Source organism: Petaurus breviceps, unplaced genomic scaffold (assembly GCF_028583685.1).
Source record: "Petaurus breviceps papuanus isolate PSGF00001 unplaced genomic scaffold, PetGlider_PUasm1.0 91041, whole genome shotgun sequence".
Classification (NCBI taxonomy): domain Eukaryota; kingdom Metazoa; phylum Chordata; class Mammalia; order Diprotodontia; family Petauridae; genus Petaurus; species Petaurus breviceps.
The window spans coordinates 24,881,084-24,906,892 of record NW_027187400.1 but is presented as its reverse complement, the minus strand read 5'-3'; the positions used below and the strand labels follow the sequence as shown (position 1 = coordinate 24,906,892).

At 41.6% G+C, this 25,809-nt stretch overlaps 1 protein-coding gene across 4 annotated transcripts in view; it reads right to left on the bottom strand.

Annotated features, from left to right (window-relative positions):
* The window catches only part of CLSTN1 (calsyntenin 1), a 94,818-nt gene that overhangs the window by 13,529 nt on the left and 55,480 nt on the right, over nucleotides 1–25,809 (bottom strand). For 2 of the 4 annotated variants that reach the window (XM_069078797.1, XM_069078795.1), the window contains exons 3-9: nucleotides 12,082–12,111; nucleotides 10,720–10,915; nucleotides 8,551–8,759; nucleotides 7,210–7,359; nucleotides 6,887–7,072; nucleotides 6,296–6,544; nucleotides 3,975–4,096 (exon numbers count right to left, since the gene is read on the bottom strand). In XM_069078797.1, coding sequence (XP_068934898.1) covers nucleotides 3,975–4,096; nucleotides 6,296–6,544; nucleotides 6,887–7,072; nucleotides 7,210–7,359; nucleotides 8,551–8,759; nucleotides 10,720–10,915; nucleotides 12,082–12,111 — 1,142 coding nt within the window. The remainder of the gene's footprint in view (nucleotides 1–3,974; nucleotides 4,097–6,295; nucleotides 6,545–6,886; nucleotides 7,073–7,209; nucleotides 7,360–8,550; nucleotides 8,760–10,719; nucleotides 10,916–12,081; nucleotides 12,112–25,809) is intronic. The other 2 variants (XM_069078796.1, XM_069078798.1) reach the window with 1 other exon arrangement.

Below are 25,809 nucleotides of genomic sequence, written 5' to 3'. Positions count from 1 at the left end.
TCCTGAGCTCCAACCCAACACCACCAACTACCCAATGGAAATTCCAAACTGGATGTCCCACAGGCAATGCCAACTCAACATGTCCAAAAACAGAACTCGTCTTTTCTGCTAAGACTGGCCCCTCTTCTCAATTCCAGTTACAGATGTGCAACCCTGGAGTCACCCTCAATGCTTCATTCCCTCCCCTCCGGCCCTGCTCTAGCTATCTAATCATTTGCCAAGTCTTGTTGAATTGATGGCAACTGCATCTTCTCACCTCCAAGACTGTATTCTTAGAGCCACTAACTTTGAAACCTTTCTCACTCCTTGGCTGTGCCACTCCAACAGTTCTACTACGACAACTCCTAAGGCACTCTGGGCTCCCTGACTCATTTTCTTTTATAGCTGCCAGAATGATTTTCCTAAGGCACACGTCTAACTTGTAAGTCACCCTCCTGCTCAATAACCCACAATGGCTCTCTATTACTCCTGGGTTCAAATATAAACTCCTCTTTTTTTTGACATTGATAGGCTTCAGAACCTGGTTCCAAACTACCTTTGCAGGCTTATAATACATTGCTCCCCTTTGCATACACTCTAGTCCAGCTGAACTGGCCCTGTTTGTCACATACAACACTGTCTCCCATCTGCACAGACTCTTCCAAGACTGGGATAGACTCTCCCCTCAGCTCTGTCCCTTAGAATTCCTGGTTTTCTTCAAAGCTCAGCTAACAAATACACAAGGCTTTTCTGGATTCCCCAGCCCCCAGCTGCCAGAGCTCCACCTCAAAACTGCATTGTATTTATTTTGCATATACTTCTAAGTGTGCATATCTCCCATGATGGAATGTGAACTTCTTAATGGTTAAATTTTTTATATTTGAAAAAATTGAAAGACCAGAAAAGTATATTACTCTCTACCAGTCATGTCCTTATGGCTTAAGGACTATGCTTTACAGTTTATATCATGACATGGTCTTTGAATTTATTTAGTCATTTGACAAATATAGCTTATAGATGCAAATTTTTAACAAATAAATTAGGTTCACTAAACAGTAAACCCCAGCTAGGCATAAGGCACACGAAGCCCTGAGACATAAAAGGTTAAAGTTTGAACGATGAATAAATGGTGAATTTATTTTTAGGTTGCTACCAACCTAAAAATACAGTGATAATAGAAAACCTCAGAGTGCTAGCTGGAGATGGATTCCAACTCACTAAGAGACAGGGAAAGATGCCACAAAGGCACACGCCAGATGAAGATGCACTCAGAGGGAGAGAAATGAGCAGAAGCAGCCACCATGGCCTCATCTTCAGAGTTCTGAGATACTGCTGCTAAAGACTTAGTCATGCTGTGCTCCATCATAGCTACAGGCATCTTTGGAATCCCCCCCTACCCCGGGGCCAAAGCTGGTGGTCGTGGGGCAAACAAGGCAAGGGCCAGAGGTTTCCCACCTCTGTCACAGAACAAATGAAGAAATATCTTTTGAGCATCCTGATTTAAAAAAAAAAACTTTAAAATAACAAAGAAATGTTTCCCTTTGAAGAAAAATAGCAATTTGTCACTATTTCCATTTTAAAAGCAAATCCCTATTGCCTCACAACTACCCTTCCTCAGATTATAAATTGTTTAAAGCAGGAATCATACTTCATGTTCAATAAATGCCTATTTTACTAAACTCTTATCTAAATGTATAACAGAGTACCATGGTTTCAAAATATAGCTCAGCTAAACTGACTGATTTATGTATATAAGGAAGTCAGATATACAGCCTATACCCCTGTCTTAAATCAGCTCTAACAGCAAAGTGAACAGACCAGTAGGCAAGATGGCTTATTAATTTAAATGACACTAATTTTCCTCATGCTAATGCCATTTATCAAACACAGGTGCTATAAATATGGCAGAAAAACTTGATTTTGAGAGCCAAGGGATTGAGGAGGCCTTAAATCTGCTGTCTTGGTAACTGCTCTGACCTACAGATACTACAAACCCTAAGATCATGAGCACATGTTTAATATAAAACAAGGAACACCAGAGAATAGCATACAGATCCCAGGAAAGAACCAGTTACCTCTCCAGCTACTCACCTGGTAAAATTCCTCCCTCTTTTCAGTTTTATGGGCCACTGCTTTTTTATATTAAATACTTATTAGGAACTTAATATTAGGTATCAATACAATTAAACTTGTTTAGTAACTCTTTGCATTTAAATAATTTTTTAAAATTTACTTATTTATTTTTAGTTTTCAACACTTGAAATGAATCACTTCCTTAAGTTTAAAATTTTCTCCCCCTCCCTCCCCAAGATGGCTTGCAATCTGATACGGGCTCTACACATACATTCCTACTAAACACATTTTCACATTAGTCATGTTGCATAAAAGAATTATAACGAACGGGAAAAATCATGAGAAAGAAAAAAAATAAAACAAAACAAAAAAGAAAATAGTCTGCTTTATTCTGCATTCAGACTCCATAGTTCTTTCTCTGCATATGGATGGCATTTTTCATCATGTGTTCTATGGAATTGTTTTAGGTCCCTAAATTCCCTGCATTGCTGAGAAGGGCCAAGTCTATCAAAATCAGTCCTTGTACACTGTGGCTATTACTGTGTACAGTGTTCTCCTGGTTCTGCTCCCCTCACTCAGCATCAGTTCATATAAGTCTTTACAGGTTTCTCTGAAGTCCACCTGTTCCTTATTTCTTATAGTACAACAGTATTCCACTACATTCATATACCACACTTTGTTCAGCCATTCCCCAATTGATGGGCATCCCCTCAATTTTCAGTCCTTGGCCAGCACAAAAGAGTTGCTATAAATATTTTTGTAAAAGTGGGTCCTTTGCCCATTTTTATGATCTCTTTGGGATACAGATCTAGAAGTGGTGTTGCTGGGTCAAAGGGTATGCACATTTTTATAGCCCTTTGGGCATAGTTCCAAATTGCTCTCCAGAATGGTTGGATCAGCTCACAGCTCCACCAACAATGAATTAGTGTTCCAACATTCCCACAAACTCTCCAAAATTTACCATTTCTCTGTTTTGCCCTGTTAGCTAATCTGATAGGTGTGATGTGGTACCTCAGAGTTGTTTGCATTTAAATTATTCAACACATAAAGCTACCATAACACTTTTTAAAATTTAAGAAACAAGATTAGGAAAATGTTTAAGACATACTTTACAGATTAAAAATTTGAGATCTAAAATATATAAGGGGAAGGGGGGAAGGAAGAAAGAAAGGAAAGAAGGAAGGAAGGGAGGAAAGGAGGTACAGTGAACCCGCAATGCACAATGGATAAATATGGTCAAAAGCTACAAACACTTTTCAAAAGCAGCAGCACCAATTGTAAATAACTTTTAAAAACACCCAACCTCAATAATAATCAAAGAGATACAAAATAAAACAAATGTGAGGTACCACTTTACACCCATTAACATGGTAAAAAAAAAAAAAGGTAATTAAAAACAATAGAACTTGATTCTGGAGAGATCATAGAGAAAAGTAAGCACGTTTATCCACAGCTGATGGAACTATCAACCTGCAGAATCTCCTAGGAAGGTGGTCTGATGGTTCATAGTGATCAAGTGGACCACTTTATTTACCACACTAGACTCCTATTAATTCAATAAGCATTTGCTGGATTTGTGCCCCACCTGTCCAGCACTGTGCTAGGTACTCGGGGCATGAGGACAAAAATCAAACAGTTGCTACCCAGAAACAGATTAGTTTCCTGGGGAGTAACATCATGCACACAGATTATAATATATGAAATATATGTGTAAATACAAGCTTTTTGTGGAGAGGGGTTAACACCAACAACCTGAGAGATCAAAGTCCTTCTATAGGAGGTGACTCCAGAGCTACACTGTTAAAACATGATAATTAAGACAGAAAACAGGAGGAAGAAAGCTAAGTCAAATCTCTAAAAGCAGAACAAGAATGGAATTCAAGCTAACTACAATCACATGAATCAGTGAATGAAAACCAGACCTGGTTCAGTTTCCAGTGGAATTCAGCAGGTTTGTAACTCTTCTCCTCCGAAGGGTCTTGACGGAAGAGGAAAACCAGTCGGCAATTATGTACGTAAAGGGAATAATGGTGCCGGTTCATATCTGTAAAGTTTTAAGTAGTATGTGATATATTTAATATTCAAACCAGAAAATAAGACACTTCTTAAAGCTGATTTTTAAAATGTTCTTTCTTCAGCAGGAATGAACTCTGCCATGCACTAGTGCAGCAGGAGTGTCAAATTCAAACAGAGATGGGCCTCTCAATAACCTTTTGGGCAATCACATATTGACATTACTTATGTTCTATTGTATTTTTGTTTATTTTGCCAAATATTTCCCAATTATATGGAGTGGCCCAGAGGCCACACAGCTGACCCCTTTGAACTAGAGAATGTTTAAGAGCAAATATAACAGGTCTTTATTGGAGACTAGTGCATACAAAGAGAAACTGACAAAATATGAGCAACATCCCTTAAGAACAACCACAAAGGGTGGATAAGTGATGGTTAGGGAATAATAACCCTCTATCATTAACTCTCTCCAGGACAGGCATAAATTACTTTTTTTTAATGAAAGACAAAAAAGTTATTTTCAGTAATGAGAGGAGGAAGTCAAACAAAACAAAGCATCAACTTAAAATTAACATTCAATCCTACTGTCAACACCCACTTACATGCTTGGTGACATCAGTGCCCAGTGAAAATACAAAAGCTTCAATTTTTGAAAGAATATCATACAGAAATTTGCCCAGCCTGTCTAATTGGTGCAGGGTCATTATCGGTCATGAGGAATGAAGTTCTAAGCAAACAATCTGCCTGACTCCAATTATCTGCCTCCCAAAGGCATCCTAGCAGGAACTGAGCAGGCCTGGGTGTCCTTTTCCAATTACTTCCTGCATTTCAGTATCACTATTTTTTAATGAAGGAGAAATGAAATAGCCTTACGATATGCCACAGATGATGAATATTTCTTTAAAAATTCATTTCACAAGATGTATTACTACTTTGCTAAGTCGCAGAAAACTTCTATCCTTTCTTTTTGATCAAAAGCAGCATTCAGGCTACTGCTGAGCCCCTTGATTTAGTTAATTCTGTTCAAACCTGGCACTATTAAGGATGACATTTGAGGGTCTCTCTTTCTTTTGACTCGAAATGCATCAAAAAGCCTGATAGCTCATTATGCAAAATACCATCCCTTGCATGATGAACAAGTTTAATACTCTATTTGACAAATGTGAAGATTCTCATGTTATCACAGGTCAGCAATCAGAGAAACAGATAACTGGGTTTCCTTGCATCAGATGCAAGAGAGCTGCAAAGTTTACAAAAACTCATGCTACTGAGGGAATAGCAGAGTGGGCAAAGTAAGTAGATAAGCGTGCCAGCTCTAGAGTCAGGAAGACCTGAGTTCAAATACCGCCTCAGATCCTTACTAACCGTGTGACCCTGAGCAAGTCATTTCTATAGATGAGGGTAATAATCACCCCCACCTCCCAGGCAAGGCTGTTATTGGGAATCAAATGAGATAATAACTGTAAAGCACTTAACACAGTGCCTGGTATACAGCAGGCATATAACGTATAAATATATTACAAAGATAGTGTAAATGTTAAATAGAATTAACTATGACTATTGTCATGTGTTATGATGTATAAATGTTTGCTGCTGTTATCATTGTTGCTGTTACTGTTATTCCCAGGACCTTAGTATAGTTCTACCACAGAGATTAGACTTTTTCTCCCAGAAGCAAATAGCCATTCCATAGAATTTCTTTAATACTACAAAGACAACCAGTGTTAAATCAGCTGGGCATAGTCCTAGGGAGCAATTTACTGTAGATCAAATCAAGCACTGTTGCAACAGAATAAATTTATCCTAATGGAAAAACTGCATTAAAACACCGGTTTCTTTCTAGAAAGCAGAAGCTCCGAACAGCCAAATCAGAAGACGTCTGGCCTTGTTTCCAGCCTTGACTTTGGGGGCACTCATTCCAGCAGTGGCAAAAGAAGCAGTCACATTCAGAGTCATGCCTGCTGACCCAGGTGCACTGGAAAAGCCTGTTAAGAACCAGGCTCTCTGGCCCTTTGGGCAATCTGCTTCCCATTTGCAATCCAGGGTTCAGTGACCCTGGCTAGTTACTCTACATACTAGTTTATCCTATTTAATTTGAATATCACAAAATGAGAGTAAATGTGCACTCCAGACATCAAATCCAATGGATGTCAACATGATCCTCTCTCTGGTAAGCTACAAATATGTTTGAGGTGATGGTGAAAGGCTGCTGATCTCAGCATTCACTCACCAGTCTTATCTGAATTGCAAAGAATGGTCTCCTTCTCCCTGCCCCCAGGCCCATGCCTCATCCACACAGAGATCATAAAGGGTTCTTTCACATTTACTGTGACAACTCCATCAGGAATCTTCACTGCCTGGGTGCCATTAAATTCAAAGACTTGGTCACTGTCATGGCCATTATCGGTGGGGAGGCCCACAGTCCAGTTCAAGGTGCTGCTTGGAGGAGGAAGAAGTTCGGCCGTCCCAGAAGAGGCACCTAAAACAAAAAGAGCCCCACCAATAAAAAGAGAACTCGGAGGTGTAACTAACACGTTTCCAGACCAACCAAAATTCATTTTCACATATGTGTCCTAACCCTGTAGTAGAAAAAGAACCCACATTCATTTTGTTCTAAAAAACCCGTTGAGAAGGCAGGTCAACGAGCCACTCCAGAGCTCAACTCCAGCCACAAGGAGCCCAATGAACCAGAGAAGCAGGCCGAATCCCAATGAGAGTCCTCCCTGGGTTATCCTCCTAACTCTACATATACCCAAAACATTTCTGATTCCCATGGAAAACGACAAGCGGGGAAGCAGCAGGCGTGGAAGGAAGCTCTTACCGCAGAGCCGGTGGAGGGACTTCTCTGAGTACGTGTCCCGATCACAGCCTTTGCCTATGTGGCTGGTTTCCAGCTCCACTGTCGCCTGGATGGAGGTGACGGCTTCATCACAAGTCTCCAAATGGAGGTTGGGGAAAAGAGCCAAAGACCCAGTACCAGGTTCATACTCAATCCTCTTGTTCCATCCTGCACAAATTGAGGTGGGGAGGAGGGGAGAAATTTGGGGCAAAACCCCCCACATAATGGGCTTGTGATTAGACATTTCTGAGTGCAGGCAGAAACGAAAAACACACAGTGACAGAAGAGGAAAGGGCCAAACAGACCTTGCCATCCAGGCTTGCATGTAGGTTTAATGCTAATCTTGACCAACACATCTTCTGTAGCTCTTTTCTTCCCACAGTCATATGCAGTAACTGTCAGCTTATACTGAGGCTCTTTCCCATAGCTTAGCTTCTCAGTGTTTTTTATATAACCTGGCAAGGGGAAGAAATAAAGCAATCAGAGTCAAATAACTACTCAGTTTTTCACTTCAGTTGTCCCATGGCCAGAAACCAAGTCGTATTCGTTCATAAAAACTATGTTTTTGAGGCAATTAACCCTCAATTTAATTTACATAAACTTTGAATATACATTAGACAGCAAACCAACTCTTAAGAAATACTTAAGGAGATCAGATAAGTATACAGAAGCAACAGCATTTTATTACTCTCTATTCCTATGGTCTTTATGCTTGGGTGTATATTTACACAAAGATGTAAGAATCTGCACACAAGGAGAGACCACTCCAATGAAATTCAAATATTTCTAATATCATGTAACATACTAGTATTTCTTGCTAAAAGGTTCACTTTGTTAAAAAGTAAAGCTTTCAAAGAGTGATAAGTTTTTCTTTCCCTAAAGGAGTATCTAGCACTAGCTTCTAGGTTCAGACTTCTCTGAACTCTTGCCTTTTTTTTGGAAGGGAGATGGCTGAACAATTGGGGTTAAGTGACTTGCCCAACATCACACGGCTAGAAAGTGTTACGTGTCTGAAGCTGGATTTGAACCCAGGTCCTCCTGACTCCAGGGCTGGTGCTCTACTCACTGTGCCACCTAGCTGCCCCTCTGAACTCTTAAAAATTGTCTCTGGTGCCCTTTAAAGGGCATGATCATCTAAAAAGGAAGTTCTGTAATGAATTTAAATTTAACCCTGTTGAACTACAAAGGCCTCAGTCCCCAATCTGCCTAGTACCAGCAGAAGCTTTTGGATTCCAGGGGTGTGGAGAGAAGAGGGAATGGTGGCTATAAGGCACCAGGAACCAGCCTCCAAAGGCAATCTTATTCATTCATGTTGGCAAAAAGATGGGAAGTCTGAGAAATAAAGCCCATTAAATGCTTTGTTGTTTTGGTTTTTTTTTTTTTTAGCTCAGAAAGAAAAAGAGAGGCGCTTGTGAGAGAATATAAGAATTCCAGATTTCAAAGAATAAATGGAAGAAGACTGGGGCTAAAATTTGAAACAAAATGTAAAGATTATGGATTGAGTTCCCAAGTTGTGATCAACGCCAACATTTTACAAAACTGCCCAATCTGAAGATTTCTTTGAAACTGGACAACGCAGAAGTGAACTATCTGCCAGGAAAGTGCAGCTCCTACTAAGAAAACTGATTTCAGTTTGTTGTCCTTACCGTCCTTGTCAATAACGAAGGGCACATCTGGAGTTACAATTTCATAGCTGCAGATCTGGCTGAACTGAGGGGAACAGTCAGCGTCCACTGCTTCCACTTTTAAAATGCTGTCATATTTCTTCCCCTCAATAACGGTAGCTTTGTAGGATTTTTCTTTAAATATAGGGGCATACTCATTCACATCATTCACCTGAATGTGTACTGTTGCTCTAATAAAGAGAAAAAAGAAAAACAAAAATATCAAACCGCTATTAAAGCATGTTTTTCAGCTTCTATTAGATTAACCTCTGAGTTAAAGATGTCATTTCTCCTGTTTGTACATTTCCTTCTAAAACGTAATGCCTTGCTTTGTTCAATATATGCAAGTATGCACATATTATAAAATATAAGATCTCTTGAGGGACTTGTGCTTTTTATTCATTTCTGAATTTACAGTAGGCACTTAATATCTGTTGAATTAATATGAAGATAAAACAAAGCAATCACTAAGTTCTTTAATTCTCAATTAAAAGCAAAGTCATATAAGAGGTTTGGGGGTTGCTGCTTTTTTTTTTTAATCAAAACAGAATCTCAACTCCTCAGATTAAACCAGATGGTTAAGAAAAAACACACAACTGTTCTTTTCTTCAAAGTGTGATAATGTGGGAGGGAGATCGGAATACACAGAAGGGAAAATAAAGAAGAATGAAAAGACATCTGATTAGACATCTCATCCTAAACTGTTAAGAGTAAAAGGAGAGTTGCCTTCATGGGCACACACATACAAACACAAATCAAACTAAGGAAGGGATCAAAAGGAGACAAAAAGCAAAAATGGAAAGATTTGGTTTTGCTTGTAGCTACTTTACAAAGTAAGTTCATGAACATGATTCCCCAGGAGGGCATCTGGGCCTTCCCTAGAATGTGCTCTCCATGAGGGGCCCCCTAGAATTCTCTCTCCCTGAGAGGCCCCCCCTAGAATGCTCTCTCCTTAAGAGGCCCCCCCAGAAGTGCTCTCCCAGAGGGGTCCCTCCAGGTCCTAACTTCTTGGGACTCTGACCCATGGTACACAAATGAATAACCAAAATGATCATATTTACTTTCCAAGTGGTTTTTTAAGGCCAGAATTACCTATATCGTCATTCCCCTTTCTTTTACAAAAACAAAACTGCCTTGTCCGTGCCCTTTTAAACTATAAGTACTGAGAGAGGAGAAGCAATTGCTATGGGTGATGTCCATCTGCTTCCCAAACTTTCTGAAAACCATGAAAATGTCATCTAACAGGAGGATTTGGTTTAAAAGAGAATTCTGGAGCAAATGAAAAATAAAAGTTTTAAAAAAAGAAAATTCAGATGTGGAATTCAAGGACTACTAATCAATGAAGGCTGAGCACTGACGAGCTCATTCCTGCCAACAGCAGGCTATATGGTAAAGCAAAACTAGCCACATCCAAAATAGGGGAGAAAAACTGGAAAACTCCTTGTGATCCTCACAACTCAATGAGGTAGATAAGAAAAATATTTTCACTATATTTTTTACAAATGAGTAAACTGAGGCACGCATTTCCAGTTTTCTTCCTCCTTCTTTCTTCTCTTCCTTCATCTTCTCCTTTCTTCTTCCTCCTTCTCCTCTCTTTTTCTTCTTCCTCCTCCCCCTTCTTCACATTCTAGATTCCAGACCTCTGGGACTACCAGCTGTCTATGAAATTACCCCACACACTGACAGTTCCCTACACTGGCATGAGCCCCTGCCCTGACTGAAATCCTTTCCTGACCCTTGGACGTCACCATGTCCATGTCCTTCATTTTACCCTCCAGGTGGACAGGATCTCTCTCTGCCCAAATTGTCTGGCCTCCCCCACCTTCATCTCTCCCCATCTTTTATTTCTCCTCTCTGCACACATCAGCATCTCCCTTTCTTCATCTTTGTCTCCTTCAATGTTTTAAGGGTTTACTAAGTATTCATGGAGTAGGCTCACTGGTAAGGGGGCGGGGGTGGGGCAGGGCCTAGCATCCCCCACCCCCTGCTCAGATTCCTACAGTCAAAGGCTCTCTTTTCCCCTATTACCATTCCTGCCTGCCCATCACACCCACTCCCAGTTCACAGGTCACTGTAACTCTATCCCAGAGTACACAGACACACACTTGGCAAGTGGGCTATTCTCCCCCTTTGGCCCACTACCTCACTTACTTGTGAGATTTTTTTGTATTGGCTCCATCTGGTCCCTTCCCACAATCATAGGCCTGGATGGTGAAGGTGTAGTCTTTCTGCAGTTCACAGTCCAGCTTCTCTTTGGAGCGAATTATGCCCTCACCAGTGGATTTATCAACTACCACAGCATCAAAGGGGACATTTTGCCCATGAATTTTAAATCCACATATCTCACCTAAAGAGTCAAAGGAGCACAGGTTAGAATTCCAACCACCTACCCCCTCTACATTTTCCCCCCAAAATAAAAGACAACGATTTGGCAGCCAGGGGGTTGTGAGGGTCTGTGGACAAAGCAAGAACACTGTGCTTTAAAATGGGTGAATTCTGGGAACTTTAGTAAAAAGAAGCATACTCTGGCTTTCCAAGCAACTTGTTTACTTTGCATCCATTCATGCAGGAATACAAAAGAGAGAGAGAAACGTAGACAGGCATTTCACAGGAGTACTTAAGATAGCTCAGGGTGAAAGTGTATCTCATAGAAGCCACAGCCAAGCCCACTGATAACAACTTGGATGTACACCGAGCTACGGGGAATAGCTGGGTAGCTGATTTGACGTGGACCAGAGCAGAAGGTTAAAATGCACAGTTATAAGCTGAGAGATGAAGAAGCTTCAGGTATAGATAGGTTCAGCACCATAATTACAGAAATTCTGTCCAAAAAATCAAAACCACCAAGTCTTCCTGTGCAATGTACCTGGCTAAAATTAGGGAACCAAAATAAACTCTTTAAGGAAAAAGGTAGAAATACCAACTTTTCAGGCATCCATTTCAACAGCTATCTACTAACATAGTACAATTTCTTTTAAACAGAACACTTTGTAGAGGGAAGGATTTACTAGATTTCCTTTACTTTCAGACTTCTTCCTACCAAACCTGAAAAAAAAAAACCTGCCTCGGTACTTAATTACAGCTAAGTTGATTATTAAAACTATTGTTTCCATTCTAATACATGGTAAAAAAAAGAAATATTTTGATGATTACATAAAGCTCCATAAAATATTACATATGGAAATTATGACTTCACTGTCCCCAAATCCCAACTACTAGCAAGTTTATCGATAAAAATACAAGTTCTTTTGACACTTAGACAAGTGTAGTCTTTAAAAATTCTACAGTATGACCAGCAGAGTTCAAATGGATGTCTGATTTCCAGATATTTCTAGCCAAGGGTTGGTTACATAACAATTTTCATCAATATATTTTAAAATAGAAACAAAGTGGGAGAATAAAATGGGGCAATAGAGCATGACAGGATCTTCTGCTTAAGTGCTGACTCCCCATTTCATAACCAAAGTTAGTGGGTTAATATTCATAAGAGGGATAGAAAGAACCCTTGATCACCTTCTTTGGTGACTGTCACCTCAAAACTCTCTAAAGGGAGAAAAGATAAACCTGAGTCAGTAATACAGAAAAGACTAAAGAAGAGAAAAATAAGGAACAAGTCAGAGAGGCACACATTACACAGAAAAGCTTTGGACACAAACTTCAAGACTGCAGCAGGCGCTGCTGGGACAGCTAGAGCCGAGCTGGAACCTCCAGAACAGCAATGGAGTGTTGGCCATTTGTGACTTACCATAAGCTACTGAGACATTCTGAAAGCCGACCCCAGGAGGTGTGAGCAAAGATACAGACGAACACAATGAACAATTAGGCCTGCCTATTTGTTCTAATTGCAGGTTTGAAGAATTTCACCTGTCAAGCTGTGTTCTCCCAGCCAGCCTCTGGTAAACTTTATTGCTTGGGTTTGGAGAAACTAAAAATTGGAACACTAGGGTTTCCCTTTCAACACATGATTTGCTAACTAAATAAATTACACCTGTTTTTCTCTAAGCAAGAGGATAAAATTTCCACACCTTTTTAAAGAACAGTAATTTGAATTCAAACTGTAAAACTAGTCTGAAAACTGCAGGCCAGGTCCTCAAGCACCCATGGTTTTTGTCTCATACACACGTTGAATTTATTGGTTCTATTATAACTGTTTGTGTTTGTGCATGGGCACGTAAATAACCAAAGAGTCAGGTGTTGAAAGGGTCAAATCTTTATCCCTATCTTACTATGTATGTAAGTAAGGGAAGAGTGTGGCAGTTCTAGAGAGCCAGAGATGACAGGACTTCCAGTCATCTCTGGGGCCAATGTCTCTGACAAAGACCAAGGCTGTCCTCCAAATACACCAAATAAAAAACAGAAGATAAGCATTCTGGCAAGACGGTTTCACCGAGAAGGACGATGTCTGGCTACCTATCGGAGCCCCCTTTTCTTCTGGGCCTGGCCAGTCCACCCATCTTGAAGTGGCCTATTGAAGAAGGGTGATTTAGGACCCTGAAATCTCATCTAGTTCAGCCATACCGGAATAAGAATCTCTTATACAATCTCTCTGACTGGAGGTCATCCAGCCTTGATTTTGATACCTCCAGTGAAACACATCTTTTATTGAATCTCACCTCCACTGCCTCTGGAGGCAGTCCATCCATTCACTTTGGGAGTGCTCTGTTAGGAATTTTTTCCCTGATAAACTGATTAAATTTACTTCTTTGCAACTATAACTCAATGCTCTTAGCTTGGTCCTCTTAATTAAGTCCAATTACTCTCTCATCTACAGGCCATCCCCTCACATCCGCGAAGACAGCAATAACGTGCTCTCCCCCTCCACCCTCCCAGCCAAGACTCCATCAGGCTAAACATCACTAGTTCCTTCAACCAATGTCACAAACAAAGATCCATCCCCAGAGTGTAGCCTCCAGAACTGAACACAAACTTCCAGATACATGGAACAGCTCAGGATGCCCCGGGGTTATCTACTGCTTCTTTATGTCAGGGCCTTAGGCCTCTCTCAATGCAGCTTTCTTGGCTGCCACCTCTCACTGCTGACCCATGTGAGCTTACAAGCTCCTCAAACCCCCAGATTTTTTTAGATAAACTCATCTCTAACTATATCTGAATTGTCCTATCCTTGTAAAGTTGAGTTTTTAAGCCAAATGTAAGAATTTCATTTTTTCCTTGTTAAATCCTGACTTAATCACCCAGTGTGTTACCTGTTATTTGTCCTTTGTTCTCCATAAGGACCAATGACATCAAGAGGGTGGTGTCTTGAATTGGGTTTAAGTGAGGCAAGGCTGTGCAAGGTCACCAGCCTCACTCTCTCCTCCAGGGTCACTAGAGTTCAGCAGCAAGACATAGGTCAGGAAGACTGGTGATTATCCCTCCTAGCTTTGTATCATCGACAAATTTAATAAGCTTGCACTCTATGTCATCCAAGTCATTAATAAAAAATGTTATTCTCTTCTGAGGTTTTAAAAATGTTAAGGGAATGATTCAAAGCTACTCAGCAGCTTAAGTAGAGAAATGAGGAAAAGGAATGATTTTTGATGCGCTAAGAGGGACTGAAGCAGAGGGCCAGAAGAAGTAAATCATGGCCACAAAAAGTCAGGCAAGATCAGAGCAGACAAAACTCCATCTCTGTGGCAGGTATCCCAGGAGCATTTTTCAAGCCTGGATATCTATCTCTACCTAATGGATTACAGTTCCTTACTCAAGATGGGTGACCCACCTGGCAGGAGGGAAGCTGCTAAGAAATAAATGACAGGACCACAGTCCTAGGGGCAGCATCTAAAAAAGGGGAACCTCAGAGGAGTGGAGAAGGTCGGGGAGCCTGTGTCACTCCTGCTCAAGAGCCTTTGGTGGCTCCCTTCTGCCTCTAGGATCTAATACAAAATGCTTTAGCTGGGCCTTCAAAGCCCTTCCTAATCCAGCTCTACTACCTCTCTTTCACAGGACTGTTCCAGTCAAATCAATTGAGTGGCTGCCCCAGGAGCCCAAAATTCCATATCCCATCTTCTGCCTCAGTACTGACAAATGCCCAAATACAAACACCTTCCCACTTCTTAGAAGTCTGTAGCTCCCTTTGAGGCTCGGCTGTGGTAGACACCCTCCATGAGAAAGGGCTTGTACTTACCCATCTGTGCACACATTTGGTTGTATGGACCAAGTCTGCTGCCCAGCATGGGAGCTCCTGATGAAGAGTCCCTCTCCAGTACAAATCATTGCCCTGGAGACTTGTCTGGGACACTGAGAGATAAGGGCACATGTGCCTGAACCCAGGCATCCTAACTCCAAGACCAAGACCCCAGACTGACAGCAGGCTAGCCCCAGACTACAGGTCGCCTCTTTCAGACAGAATGCAAACAGCAGGACAGCAGGGACGGCTTTGCCTTTTCCTCTGCACCCAGGGCATGCAGTCATTCATAGAATAAACATTTAAGAAATATTTGCTGGGGTGTCCTGATTTGTTGTTGTTTTTTAAATGCAATACATGAGGCAGCATGGCGTAATGGAAAGTGCACTAGATTTGCAATCTGAAGACCTAGGTTCAAATCTTCGTATTGTAAATCACTACCAGCATGATCTCAGGCGAGGTCATTTCTCTGGCTTCCCTTATCTGTAAAATAGGAGGATTAGATAAATGACCACCAACTCCCTAACAGCTTTAAACTTATGTTAAGTCACGGATCCCTGGGATACTCTACTGAAGATCTGCTTTCCAAGTTGACACTAACAACTACTCAGTGTCTGGTCATTCGGTCAGTTTCAAAACCTTAAGAACATGCGGAATTTTATAAAACATTTTGCTAAAGGGGCAGCTAGGTGGAGCAGTGAACAGAGCACCTGTCCTGGAGTCAGGAGGATCCGAATTCAAATCTGGCCTCAGATACCTGATACTTACTAGCTGTGTGACCTTGGGTAAGTCACTTAACCCCAACTGCCTCGCCTCCCCCTTCAAAAAAAATTTTTTTTTTTGATAGAGTTCAGGTAAATTCTCACTATTGCATTCCCCTGAATACAGGTTTGTAAGCCCACCAAAAAATAAAAGGTTAATCTAGCATAACTCAGTCCTCACAACACCATGTTGGCCCACTTCCTTTTCTGGATGGTCACTGACCATTGCTTTAATAAGAGTCTAGAATCTTACCAAGAACTGAAGTAAAGTCTACTGTTCTATAGTATGCAGATTCTACTGAAGTCTATGCTTTGAAAACTGGGCCAAGATTTGCCCTGTTCATTTCTGCCATTCTTCTCTTGTTCTCTGTGCTCTTCCAAGACAATGGATCAGAAATAATAGCTTCCCATTATTTCCACACCCTAGCATGTAGCTCCTCTGGGTCAGGAATAGGACCTAGCCACAGAATCAAGACAGATGTTCCTCTACCATGTCTTGACTTCTCTTAGCTACCACCTCTCTATTAACTAATTCTATTCCCTTTTCTCCAATCTAAAGGCTGAGAAAATGGAATCAACGGAGGAATGGAAAAGTCCTCTGGCCTTTTCAGAGTCAGTTATCTTCCAGTCTGCACCAAACACTCCTATCCTTTCTAGAATTCTCCTCGTGTCTCCACATAACAACAACAAAAAGCAAGACAAAAATAAAACAACTGCTTTCCTCAGCTTTCCATGCCCACTTCATTTGACCTGGAGTTTCCGCATTCCTGCCTTATCTCACAGGCCCACACCACGCTCCTCTATTTCCCACCTTCTGCACAAACCTTGTAAAATCCATTCCAATGGACTTTTTACCACTTGTGTGCCAGGCACTGTGTTCAGAGCTAGGGATAGAAAGACCAAATGAAAACAGTCCCTGCTCTCAAGGCAGGAGGCTTTCTTAACATGAAGTGGCAAAGATGGGAGCCAGCAAGCAAGCAAGCAAGCCAGTCTGGCTGCCATGGAGAGCCCAGGCAGCAGAGAAATGAGCCTAAAAAGGCAGCCTGCAGCTGGTGAGGGACGGACTGACAATGTCCAGCATTGGGATTGCATTTGATCCTGGAACCACAGAAGATTCTTGAGCAGATGAGGGATGTGGTCAAAGGCCTTCTTTAAGAAGGTTACTCTAAAGCTTAAGCACCAGGTCAGAGCCCCATGCATCAGTACTAGTCTCTTTGTACTGCTCCCTTCCCCCCTTCGGAGTCTCTCTGAACCTCTCAGGATCCATTCACCCAAAATCTAGGTTGATACGTGAGGTTGTTCCTAGCCTTTAAATATTGTCTATAGCAAATTAACATAAGCTTAAGTGACTTGTTCACAATGACAAGTCTAGAAGATGGATAAGACTTTATTAACTGCTTACTTACTATGTATCAGGCATTGTGCTAAGAACCCAGGATACAAATACAAGTATACAAAATGGTTCCTGCCCTCAAGGAGCATATATTTAAATGAGGAAAGACAATACACAAAGGACAAATAGAAAACTGGGGGTGGGGGAAAGCACGGGCATAGTGTGCAGATGGCCAGAAAGTTCTGGGTGACAAGATGAAAGCTCATTAAATGCTAGCTATTAGCTAAGCTTAGCATATCCATGCAAAGTCCAAGGACCACTAGAATAAGATGAGAGTGACCAGAGTGGGGGAAATGTCAAAGGTAGCATTTGAACCCGAGTCTTGACTGGCTCCAAGCTTAAAAATTCTACTACAACAACACAATGCCCTCACTTACAGTCAAGAAAAGTAAGACAGAAGTTAAGTACTTTACTCTAAAACAGGAAGGCAAAAAGAGGCAAAGACAAGAAAAGAATCCTGGTACCATGACTCCAAGCCTCCTGTTCATCTCACCACACTCAGCTGTCTTCATCTCAATAAGTGACAGGGTGAAAAGCAAACAGAATAAGGAAGCATGAGATAACGTCCTTATCACTGCAACCAATAAAAACAATATTGTCAAGGTATCCCTGGCTCATTAACAAGCAGATTTGAAATGGAAGGGGTCAACTTCTAATCTCATGAACTATTCACCTAATATGCAATGTGAAGGGGTTAGGAATGCATTTATACCCACAATAAACTATTTTAGGATCAGAACTAGAAGGGTCCTCAGAAGTAATCTAATACAACTCTCCCATTTTACAGGTGAGGAAGGGAAGGCTGAAGACTTTGAGTGACTTGCCCAAAATTAAACTGGTAGTAAAAGGCAAGGCTGATATTTAAACACAGCTCTTATGAGCTAAGGAAGTTGACGTTCAAATACTCCTATAACTAGACTGAACATATGCAAATATACTACTATATTATCCTACAGAATACACTTTTAAAGCACACACACAACCAACAGCTAACGCATTATAAGCAAGCCCTATCATCAAGTGATGAAACCCCCCCCAGTCACTGTTACTATGAAATTCACTCTTCCCAGTAACATCATTCCACCTAATACAGTATTTTCACAGAACTAATTAATGAGCTAATTAATTATTTTAGATAGGATGTGTCTGAATTTAAGACTGAATAGGGTTCAGCTCAGAGTCTTGGAGTCTATCCCTATAAACATTAAAGACTTTAGAGCCAGAGTTTTTGGAATTGGGTGGCTCCCATTCACCTGAACTCAAAAGTCTTGATTCAACGATGACCATGAGCCTCAAGCAAATGAAATGCTCTAGGAATTAGCTATCACAAAAAGGCAAAATTTCCTTAATACTCACATATTTTGTAACTACTTGCTCCCATGTAAAAGATAGTTTGCTTTTCAAATCAGAAGATCCTAATTTTTAAAATTTTCCTGTTTTATAGAACTGTGCAGAAACCATTACATAGGACTGTAAAAGAAATTAAGCATGAAACTATGAAAGCCCCTTTCATAAGTAAGGTAGAACAGTGGATAAAGTATTGAGCCTGGAATCAGGAAGACCTGAGTTCAAATTTGGCCCAGAATACTAGCTGAGTGACCCTGGACAAGTCAATTCACCTATCTGCTTTGGTTTCCTCATCAGTAAAATGGGGATAACAGCAGCACCCTCCCAGGGCTACTGTCAGTATCATATATCTATAATGTGCTTTGCAAAGCTTTACAATGCTATGTAAATACCTTTACTGCTTTAGTTTATATTATGCAGTTCTCAGATATTTTTCATATAATCAAGTATTGAAAGAAATCTTGACGTTTTTAATAAGATAATTCTTATTTCTGTACCCAAGTAAAGTTCTTTACTAAAAAAAAAAACAATTAAACAATACCCACTGACTCCAATATACAACAATCAAGGTGTCAGTGATTTTAATATTGCTCACAATGTGGAAGCAAAATGTTGAAGGTTGTACAGCTATAAACTATCTTGGTTTTTAAACAGCATTTTCTCATTCTATACTGACAGGAATCCATACTAGGAGGATACTTAGAAGGCTAGTTCACTTCCATCATTTTATAGAGGAAGAAACAGAGATGCAGAGATATTGTGATTTCCCCAAGATCCCACAGCTAACAAAACAGCATATTTTTCATGGGTCTCATTCTCCTAACTAGATCATAGCAATCACATTCTCCGTTTGCCATTTGCTTCTTCACAGAGCACTTGGGGAAAAGAGGGGAGAGAACAAGCAAGCATTAATAGAGTGCCCACTATGTGCCAGGCACTGGGCCAAGCACTTTACAATTAATTATTATCTCATTTGGTCCTCACAACAATCCTGGGAGGTGGGTGCTATTATTATCCCCATTCTACAGATGAGGAAACTGAGGCAGAGGAGAAATGACTTGCCCAGGACCTACCGTGTTTCCCCGATAATAAGACCTATCCCGAAAATAAGCCCTCCCCTCACTGTGTAAGATTCCTCTAAAATAAGCCCTCCCCCGGAAAATAAGCCCTATTGAGATTGCTACTGTAGTGAAGGTGATCCCCTGCGCTACACGCTACATTATGGTACCCTCTGTATGCACCATCCTCCCCCCCCCCCCCCCCGAAACGCACGCCGTGCTCCGAGCTGCATCCAATCAGAGCTGCAGCAGTGAGCACGTCATCCTGTTCTTCCCCAGTGATTTGCTTGCTGGCACCATTGAGAGCAGTGCCGCGAAGGAGAGCTGAGGCAGGACAACATAAGCCCTCCCCTGAAAATAAGCCCTCTGGTGTTTTTCTTTCAAAAAAAAAAAATAACAAGACAGTGTCTTATTATCGGGGAAACACGGTAAGTAAGTCTCTGAGGCTGCATTTGAACTAGGGTCTTTCTGCTTCTACACTTGGCACTCTGTGCACTATGGCGTCCCCTAGCTGCTGCCGTAGGGTTCTGCACACAGCCAGTGATCAAAACCCATTTGAGGCCTCAAAGACAACTCTCTGCTACCCTGGCCAGGGGTGCTGAGGCTGTGCAATCACTGACAGATACTGACACCCTCTGGTCCGAGTCAGCTCCACTGGTTTCAGACACAAGGCTTCAGACAGCTGCAGTCTTTATTTTCAAAGCTTTCTCCTAATTCTTCTGAATGGATTCAGGAGAAAGTCTCAGGAAGTGGTTTTTCAAATAGATAATCCCCCTTTTAACAATCCTGCTCCCCATTCCTCTATCCCTCCTTCTGCTCACCCTGCCACCTACTGCCAGAATGAGAAAGACAGGCTCCTGCTGCCCTCCTGTCTGAGGTCTTCTTCCCCCCTCCTCTCTCTTCTTCATGTATTTACCAAAAGACTGTCAAGTGCAGACCATTCACTCCTCTGCTGCCCAGGGCATTTCATTACAGGTGAGTCCAGAAGTGTCAAGCCTGTGTATTCAGCCCACCACAGTCCTGAGCTGGATTAAAATATAACTGAGAAAGGTTTAGCAAAATAATCATGACTACAGTAAGACACAGATTATGTTCATGTGTTTTTCTCTATCAATATAGGACCCAAGGCATCCTTATATCTGGTGTAGCAACCCCCATTTCTAGGTAAGTTTAACATTCCTGCTCTGTCTAGTCCAGCCCCACTCCCCCAACTCCTTTACACACAACAACACAGACCCATCAAGGTAAGTGACTGGCCCGTGGTCACAGATGCAATAAAGGGCAGGACTGGCATTAGACCTTGGGTCCAGGAGTTCCAATTCATGCTGCCTCCCTACTAAAGTTCCTTCGTAGTCTCACTCCAATCCACCTCCTTCATTCCCGATGTTTTCACAGGATCAACATTCCAGTCCAACTGAATGACAAGCAACTTCCTGAGTTTGTGCTATCTGCCCTCTCCCACCTCTGGGCTCTGATAAACACAGTACCACGCTCCAGGGAATGCAATCCCCTGTGTCTGCACCTACTGGACTTCATTCCATGCCCAGCTGTTGGGCACTACATTCTCTCCACCCTCCAAAAACCCTCACTTCATCCATCCATCCATCCATCCCTACTGGCTTTCATCCAACATTCTTCCTCCCTTTCATAGCTAAACTCCTGGAGAAATAAGAATCAGTGGCTGTACTTTCTCTTCGTCCACTCTTTTCTCATGTCTCTGCAGTATAGCTCTTAACCTTATCATTCAACTGAAACAGAATTCTCCATTACCAGTGATCAAAGCGCCAAATCTAAAAGCCTTTTTTCTCTGTCTTCATCCTTCTTTTATATCATGCTTCAAAGTTCACAAAGGGTTTTAAAAATATTATCTCATGCTCAAAATAAACCAGGGAGGCAGATGCTATTATAATCCCCATTTTACAGAAGAAGAAATGGAGGCCAACAGGGGCCTTGCCCAGGCACCCAGCTGGTGGTGTATTATATTTGTGCTCAGGTCTTGCTGCCTCCAGATCAAACACTCTAACCACAGCACTCCCCTCTTATACCTTTCCTTGTACTCTCCCAGCCAGTGCCCAGGGCCTCCTTGCACAAGACATTCTATCTGCAGCTTCCCTGGCTGGCCCCCATTCCTGGCATCCTTCTCACCTCTTCAGCCTCCAGGCTTCCTCCAAGTCTCAGCTAAAACTCCCACCTTTCACAACAAGTCTTTTCTGGTGCTCTCTCAACACCGGGAGATATGGTGGTATGTAACTTATATGAACAGAGCTGTGGGCATGTTGTCTCCCCTATTAGAATATGAACTCTCTGAGGGCAGGGAATTGGTTTTTGTCTTTTTTTGTATGCCCAGAGCTTAGAACAGTGACTGACACACAGTAGGCTCTCATTAAATACTTGCTGGACTTCACTTGTGACTAAAGGGACTAAAGGTCCAGTCCTTGACCCTTTCTCCTTCTCCCCCTATACATTCCCCTTCAGAGGTCTTATTCTTTATCTCAGAGTTTCAATTTTCACCAAATCTACATCTCCATTCTTCTCTATTTTCCATCACCTGTTCTGACATCTCAAACTCAATGTGCCCAAGCTGACCTTACCTCCTTTATCAAACCTGTTTCCCTTCCTGACTTTCCTGCTTGTCACCAGTGCTACTGTTCTCAGCAGACTTGACATTTTAGAGTTATCTTTGTGTATGAGGGAGAAAAAGGAAAGTAAGGTACAGATCAGTCTCCCATTCAACTTTAGAAACCCTCTACCTGCCCCATTCCATTTGTGATGCCATTGTTCTGGGATTTCATCACCCTTGTCCCTGTGGGCAAACCATTGCATTTCTCTGGGCTTATATTTCCTCAACTACAAAATGAAGGGATTTGACCAGATGTCAGCAAAGCTATCTTCCACCTCTAAGTTTAGGACTCTTAGAAGGATGGAGAGGAACTACCCTTGGTGCTGGCCTATAAAACAAAACTTACAAGACTCTAATCATTTTGTTACCCCTCTTTCTCCCTCCTTGTTTCATGGAGCAATCGTGACAGTGCTGGGCTGGAGGTGGAAATTCTTCCACAGCAAAGACCCTTCAATTACTCACTTGTGGTACGGGCAGACATGTTTACTCACAAAGCCTAAGAGAGGAGTTCCTAGACAACAGTGTTCCTGAAAACCACCTCCTCTCAAACAGACCATTAGGACGTCCTGGGAAGTGAGAGTTTTGCCAGTTACCTCATGGGTAACAACAAGTTTGAAAGTTCAATGATCCAGAATTCAGTCAAGGAAAGAGCACTGGGCCTCTTGGCAAGAGAAGAGGACTCTCCTTGAGCCCATATCAGGATGAGCGGCAACAAGTCATGACGTGGCATGAAAGATGTGGATTACACATTCTATTCCATGAATAACTGATGGTGTATGTCCAGTGGGAAGGTTAGGAAGGATGCCTCTCTAGCAGGCCCAAAGAGGATTCCTGGCTTGGGAAGTCCAAACCATGGGGTAGAAAGAAGAAGAGAGGATTTTTTAAGACCCTGTCGAAAAGTAAGACTCATAAAACAGTATTGTATTGCTTGATCACAGGCTTCTATGAGTATTTTATGTGCTGTCTACACTGTTTATGGGATCCTTGAGTCCTTCAAGTCTTCTGCATTTTCTTTGAGATGGAGAAAAGGCAATCCTGCACCTAAGAAATGCCTTTGTTAATCAACATGATCTATATTCAGTGATTTTCAAAGGGGGGAGGAGAGGGGGAGAGGGAGGGAGAGAGAGAGAGAGAGAGAGAGAGAGAGAATGTGTGTGTGTACAAGGTAATACGAGCTAAATAAAAACCAATTTTTTGGTATCAGCTTCTAAGACCTGATCTAGTCCAAGTAAGCTCAGTTTGGAGCCTTGGCCATGAGTTAAAATTATAAAGTCAACATTCAATTTAATAAGCATTTATTGATTTATTATAGTAGCCAAATTGCAAGCTTCATTTTATAGCTTTGTAGACATTCATTTGCACAAGGCTTACACTCGACCTTTTCACCTCTGCCTAAAAGAGAGCCCTCCAGTCCAGTGAGGCTGACCGCACAACACATGCTCTTGTACCTCCCTATTTCTTCACAGTATTTCCAGCAAGCAGCAATTTGCTTTCCAACTATGCAATGCCACTCATCCTTCAAAGTTCAGTACAAAAAAATACCTCCTCTTCCATGGGAGTCTTTCCTGACTAGCTCAGCTTTTGTAATGTTAGTTAACTTTTCCTACCTAGTAGTTTTCTCTTTCCAAATATCCTGATGGGCAAGAAATGTCTTATATTCCTCTATATTGCCCTAAAACTATGTGTATGAATTACTGACATTGGGATTGGCCTTGAAGATTGGGGGGGGGCGGGGAAGAAAAGTCTGAACCATAGGTTTCACCATCGCCTCCCATACATGGGCTGCACACACCCATATATCCAGTCCAAGTCTCCCCTCTAAGCTTCAGTCCTGTAGACATCTCAAACTCATTGCACTCCAAACTGATCTCATTATCTTATAAACATTCCCCTCTCTTCTAAACTTCCCTACTTCTGTCAAAGGCACCACATTTCTAGTCTCCCTGGTCTGTAAAGTGGGCATTACCCTCAACTTTTCCATAGCTCTCATCCTACATACACATTCAATCAATTTCCAAACTTGGCATTTTTACCATTACAACCTCTCTCACATCTGACTCCTTCTCTTCACTCCTATATATCTTGGTTCAGGCCTTCATCACCTCTTCCCATGATGGCTGGAACAGCTTCCTAACTGTTCTCCCTGCCAGCCTCTCCCCCTTCAATCTAGCCTACACTGATGCAAAAGTCAATGCAGATCTAACCACGACACTCCCCTCCTCAGACAACTCCAATGGGGTTTTCCTATTGCTTCAAGAAAAAAATGAGAAATTACTGTTTAACTTGAAAAACTCCAAATGACCTGGCCCCAACAGAGCTTTCTAGTCATTAGACATTCTTCCTCCTCCCAGACTGGCCGTGTCCTACCCCCAGGCCTATGCACTGGGCATCCCAAATAACTAGAATGCACTCCTCCCTTACCTCTGCTTCTTAGAATCCCTTACTTTTTAAAAGTAGCTCACAAATAGCTTCTGCAGGAAGCCTTTCCTGATCCCCACCATCACTAGCACCTTCTCTCCCAAACTCTCTTGTATTTAAATTTACCTGCTCTGTAGTTATTTTATCCATTCACTTTGTATTTATGCTATACATAATTTATATGCACTTTCTGTCTCCCCAATTAGAATGTAAGCATCTTGCAAGTAGAGATTATTTCCTTCTTTGTACTTGTGTCCCCAGAGTCGAGCACAGCACAGGGCCCACAGTAAGCTCTTGGTGCGGATGCTCCCTCCATCACTGATGCTTGGTAGCTTCCCTACAAAAACACAGTCAATATCTAGCAGATGCAGGACCTAAACCCAGGTCTTTCTGATTCAAGGACTGACCCACAAAGCAAAATAACCTCTTGGCCTGGAAAACTATTCAATGAAATATTAGATCCTTCTCTTTGTAACTGTTGATAACAAGGTGAACACCTAGGTCACTTCTTTGGGAAGCACCTAACACCTCCAGAGAGGTTTATGGATGTAAGTCTGCTTCAGACTACAATACATCACACACACCCTTCTGTGGTAGACTGAAAATCTTGGGAGCCTGTCAATGGCATCATTAGTCACCTTTTGGTGCCTATGACTTATAAAAGGAAAAATAAAGATTACACAGAGAAGGAAAAGGTATAGAGATTAAGCAGTTTCTAATTTATTTCATCTGAATCTAATAAAAAATGGTCAGGCAGACCCTGACTACTTCCTAATAACCAAGAGAGAAAAAACTTTTTAATCAACTCACAAAGATGTTTATACTGATTTCCAAGTCTGATTTAACCCAAATGGGTCAGAAAATTCACACAATTTAAAGATAACTAACAATGCTCACACCTTAGCATGCACCCTCACAGGATCTACAAGTCATTTTAATTTTTTACTTCCTTTCCCATTAATACTAGTGTTTTTGACAATAGTTTGGCATGTCATCAAAACTTAGAAATCATAGTTACCTTTTTAAGAACAATTTTGAATTTTTTTCTGTTTTGAATATCACCTATATTTTCCAAAGTATCTCTCTTCCTCTATGAACCATTCCTTACAATGAAACATAAAACAGCTACTATTTTGATGTGATCTCTCTGTAACAGAAACAGTAGCTGGACAGGAAACCATCAGCCAAAACTGGAAGCCCTGGACAAATCTGCCATGAGAAAGTGCCATCTCCTATTTGGCGGCAGAATCAGTCAGAGGATCACTGTATCACCTCATCCAGCTGGTCTCTGCTTTGCAGAGCACAAACACACTCCAGGTAACCAAGTGGCCGTGAAAGGACAGCTCTTTGATACAGCTATCGATCTACCCTCCACATTGAGTTTATATTTTAACTCCTTATTATTTTTTTTTGGAGGGGGGGAGGTAGGACAATTGGGGTTAAGTGACTTGCCCAAGGTCACAAGGCTGGTTTTGTGTGTGTGTGTGTGTGTGTGTGTGTGTGTGTGTGTGTGTGTGTGT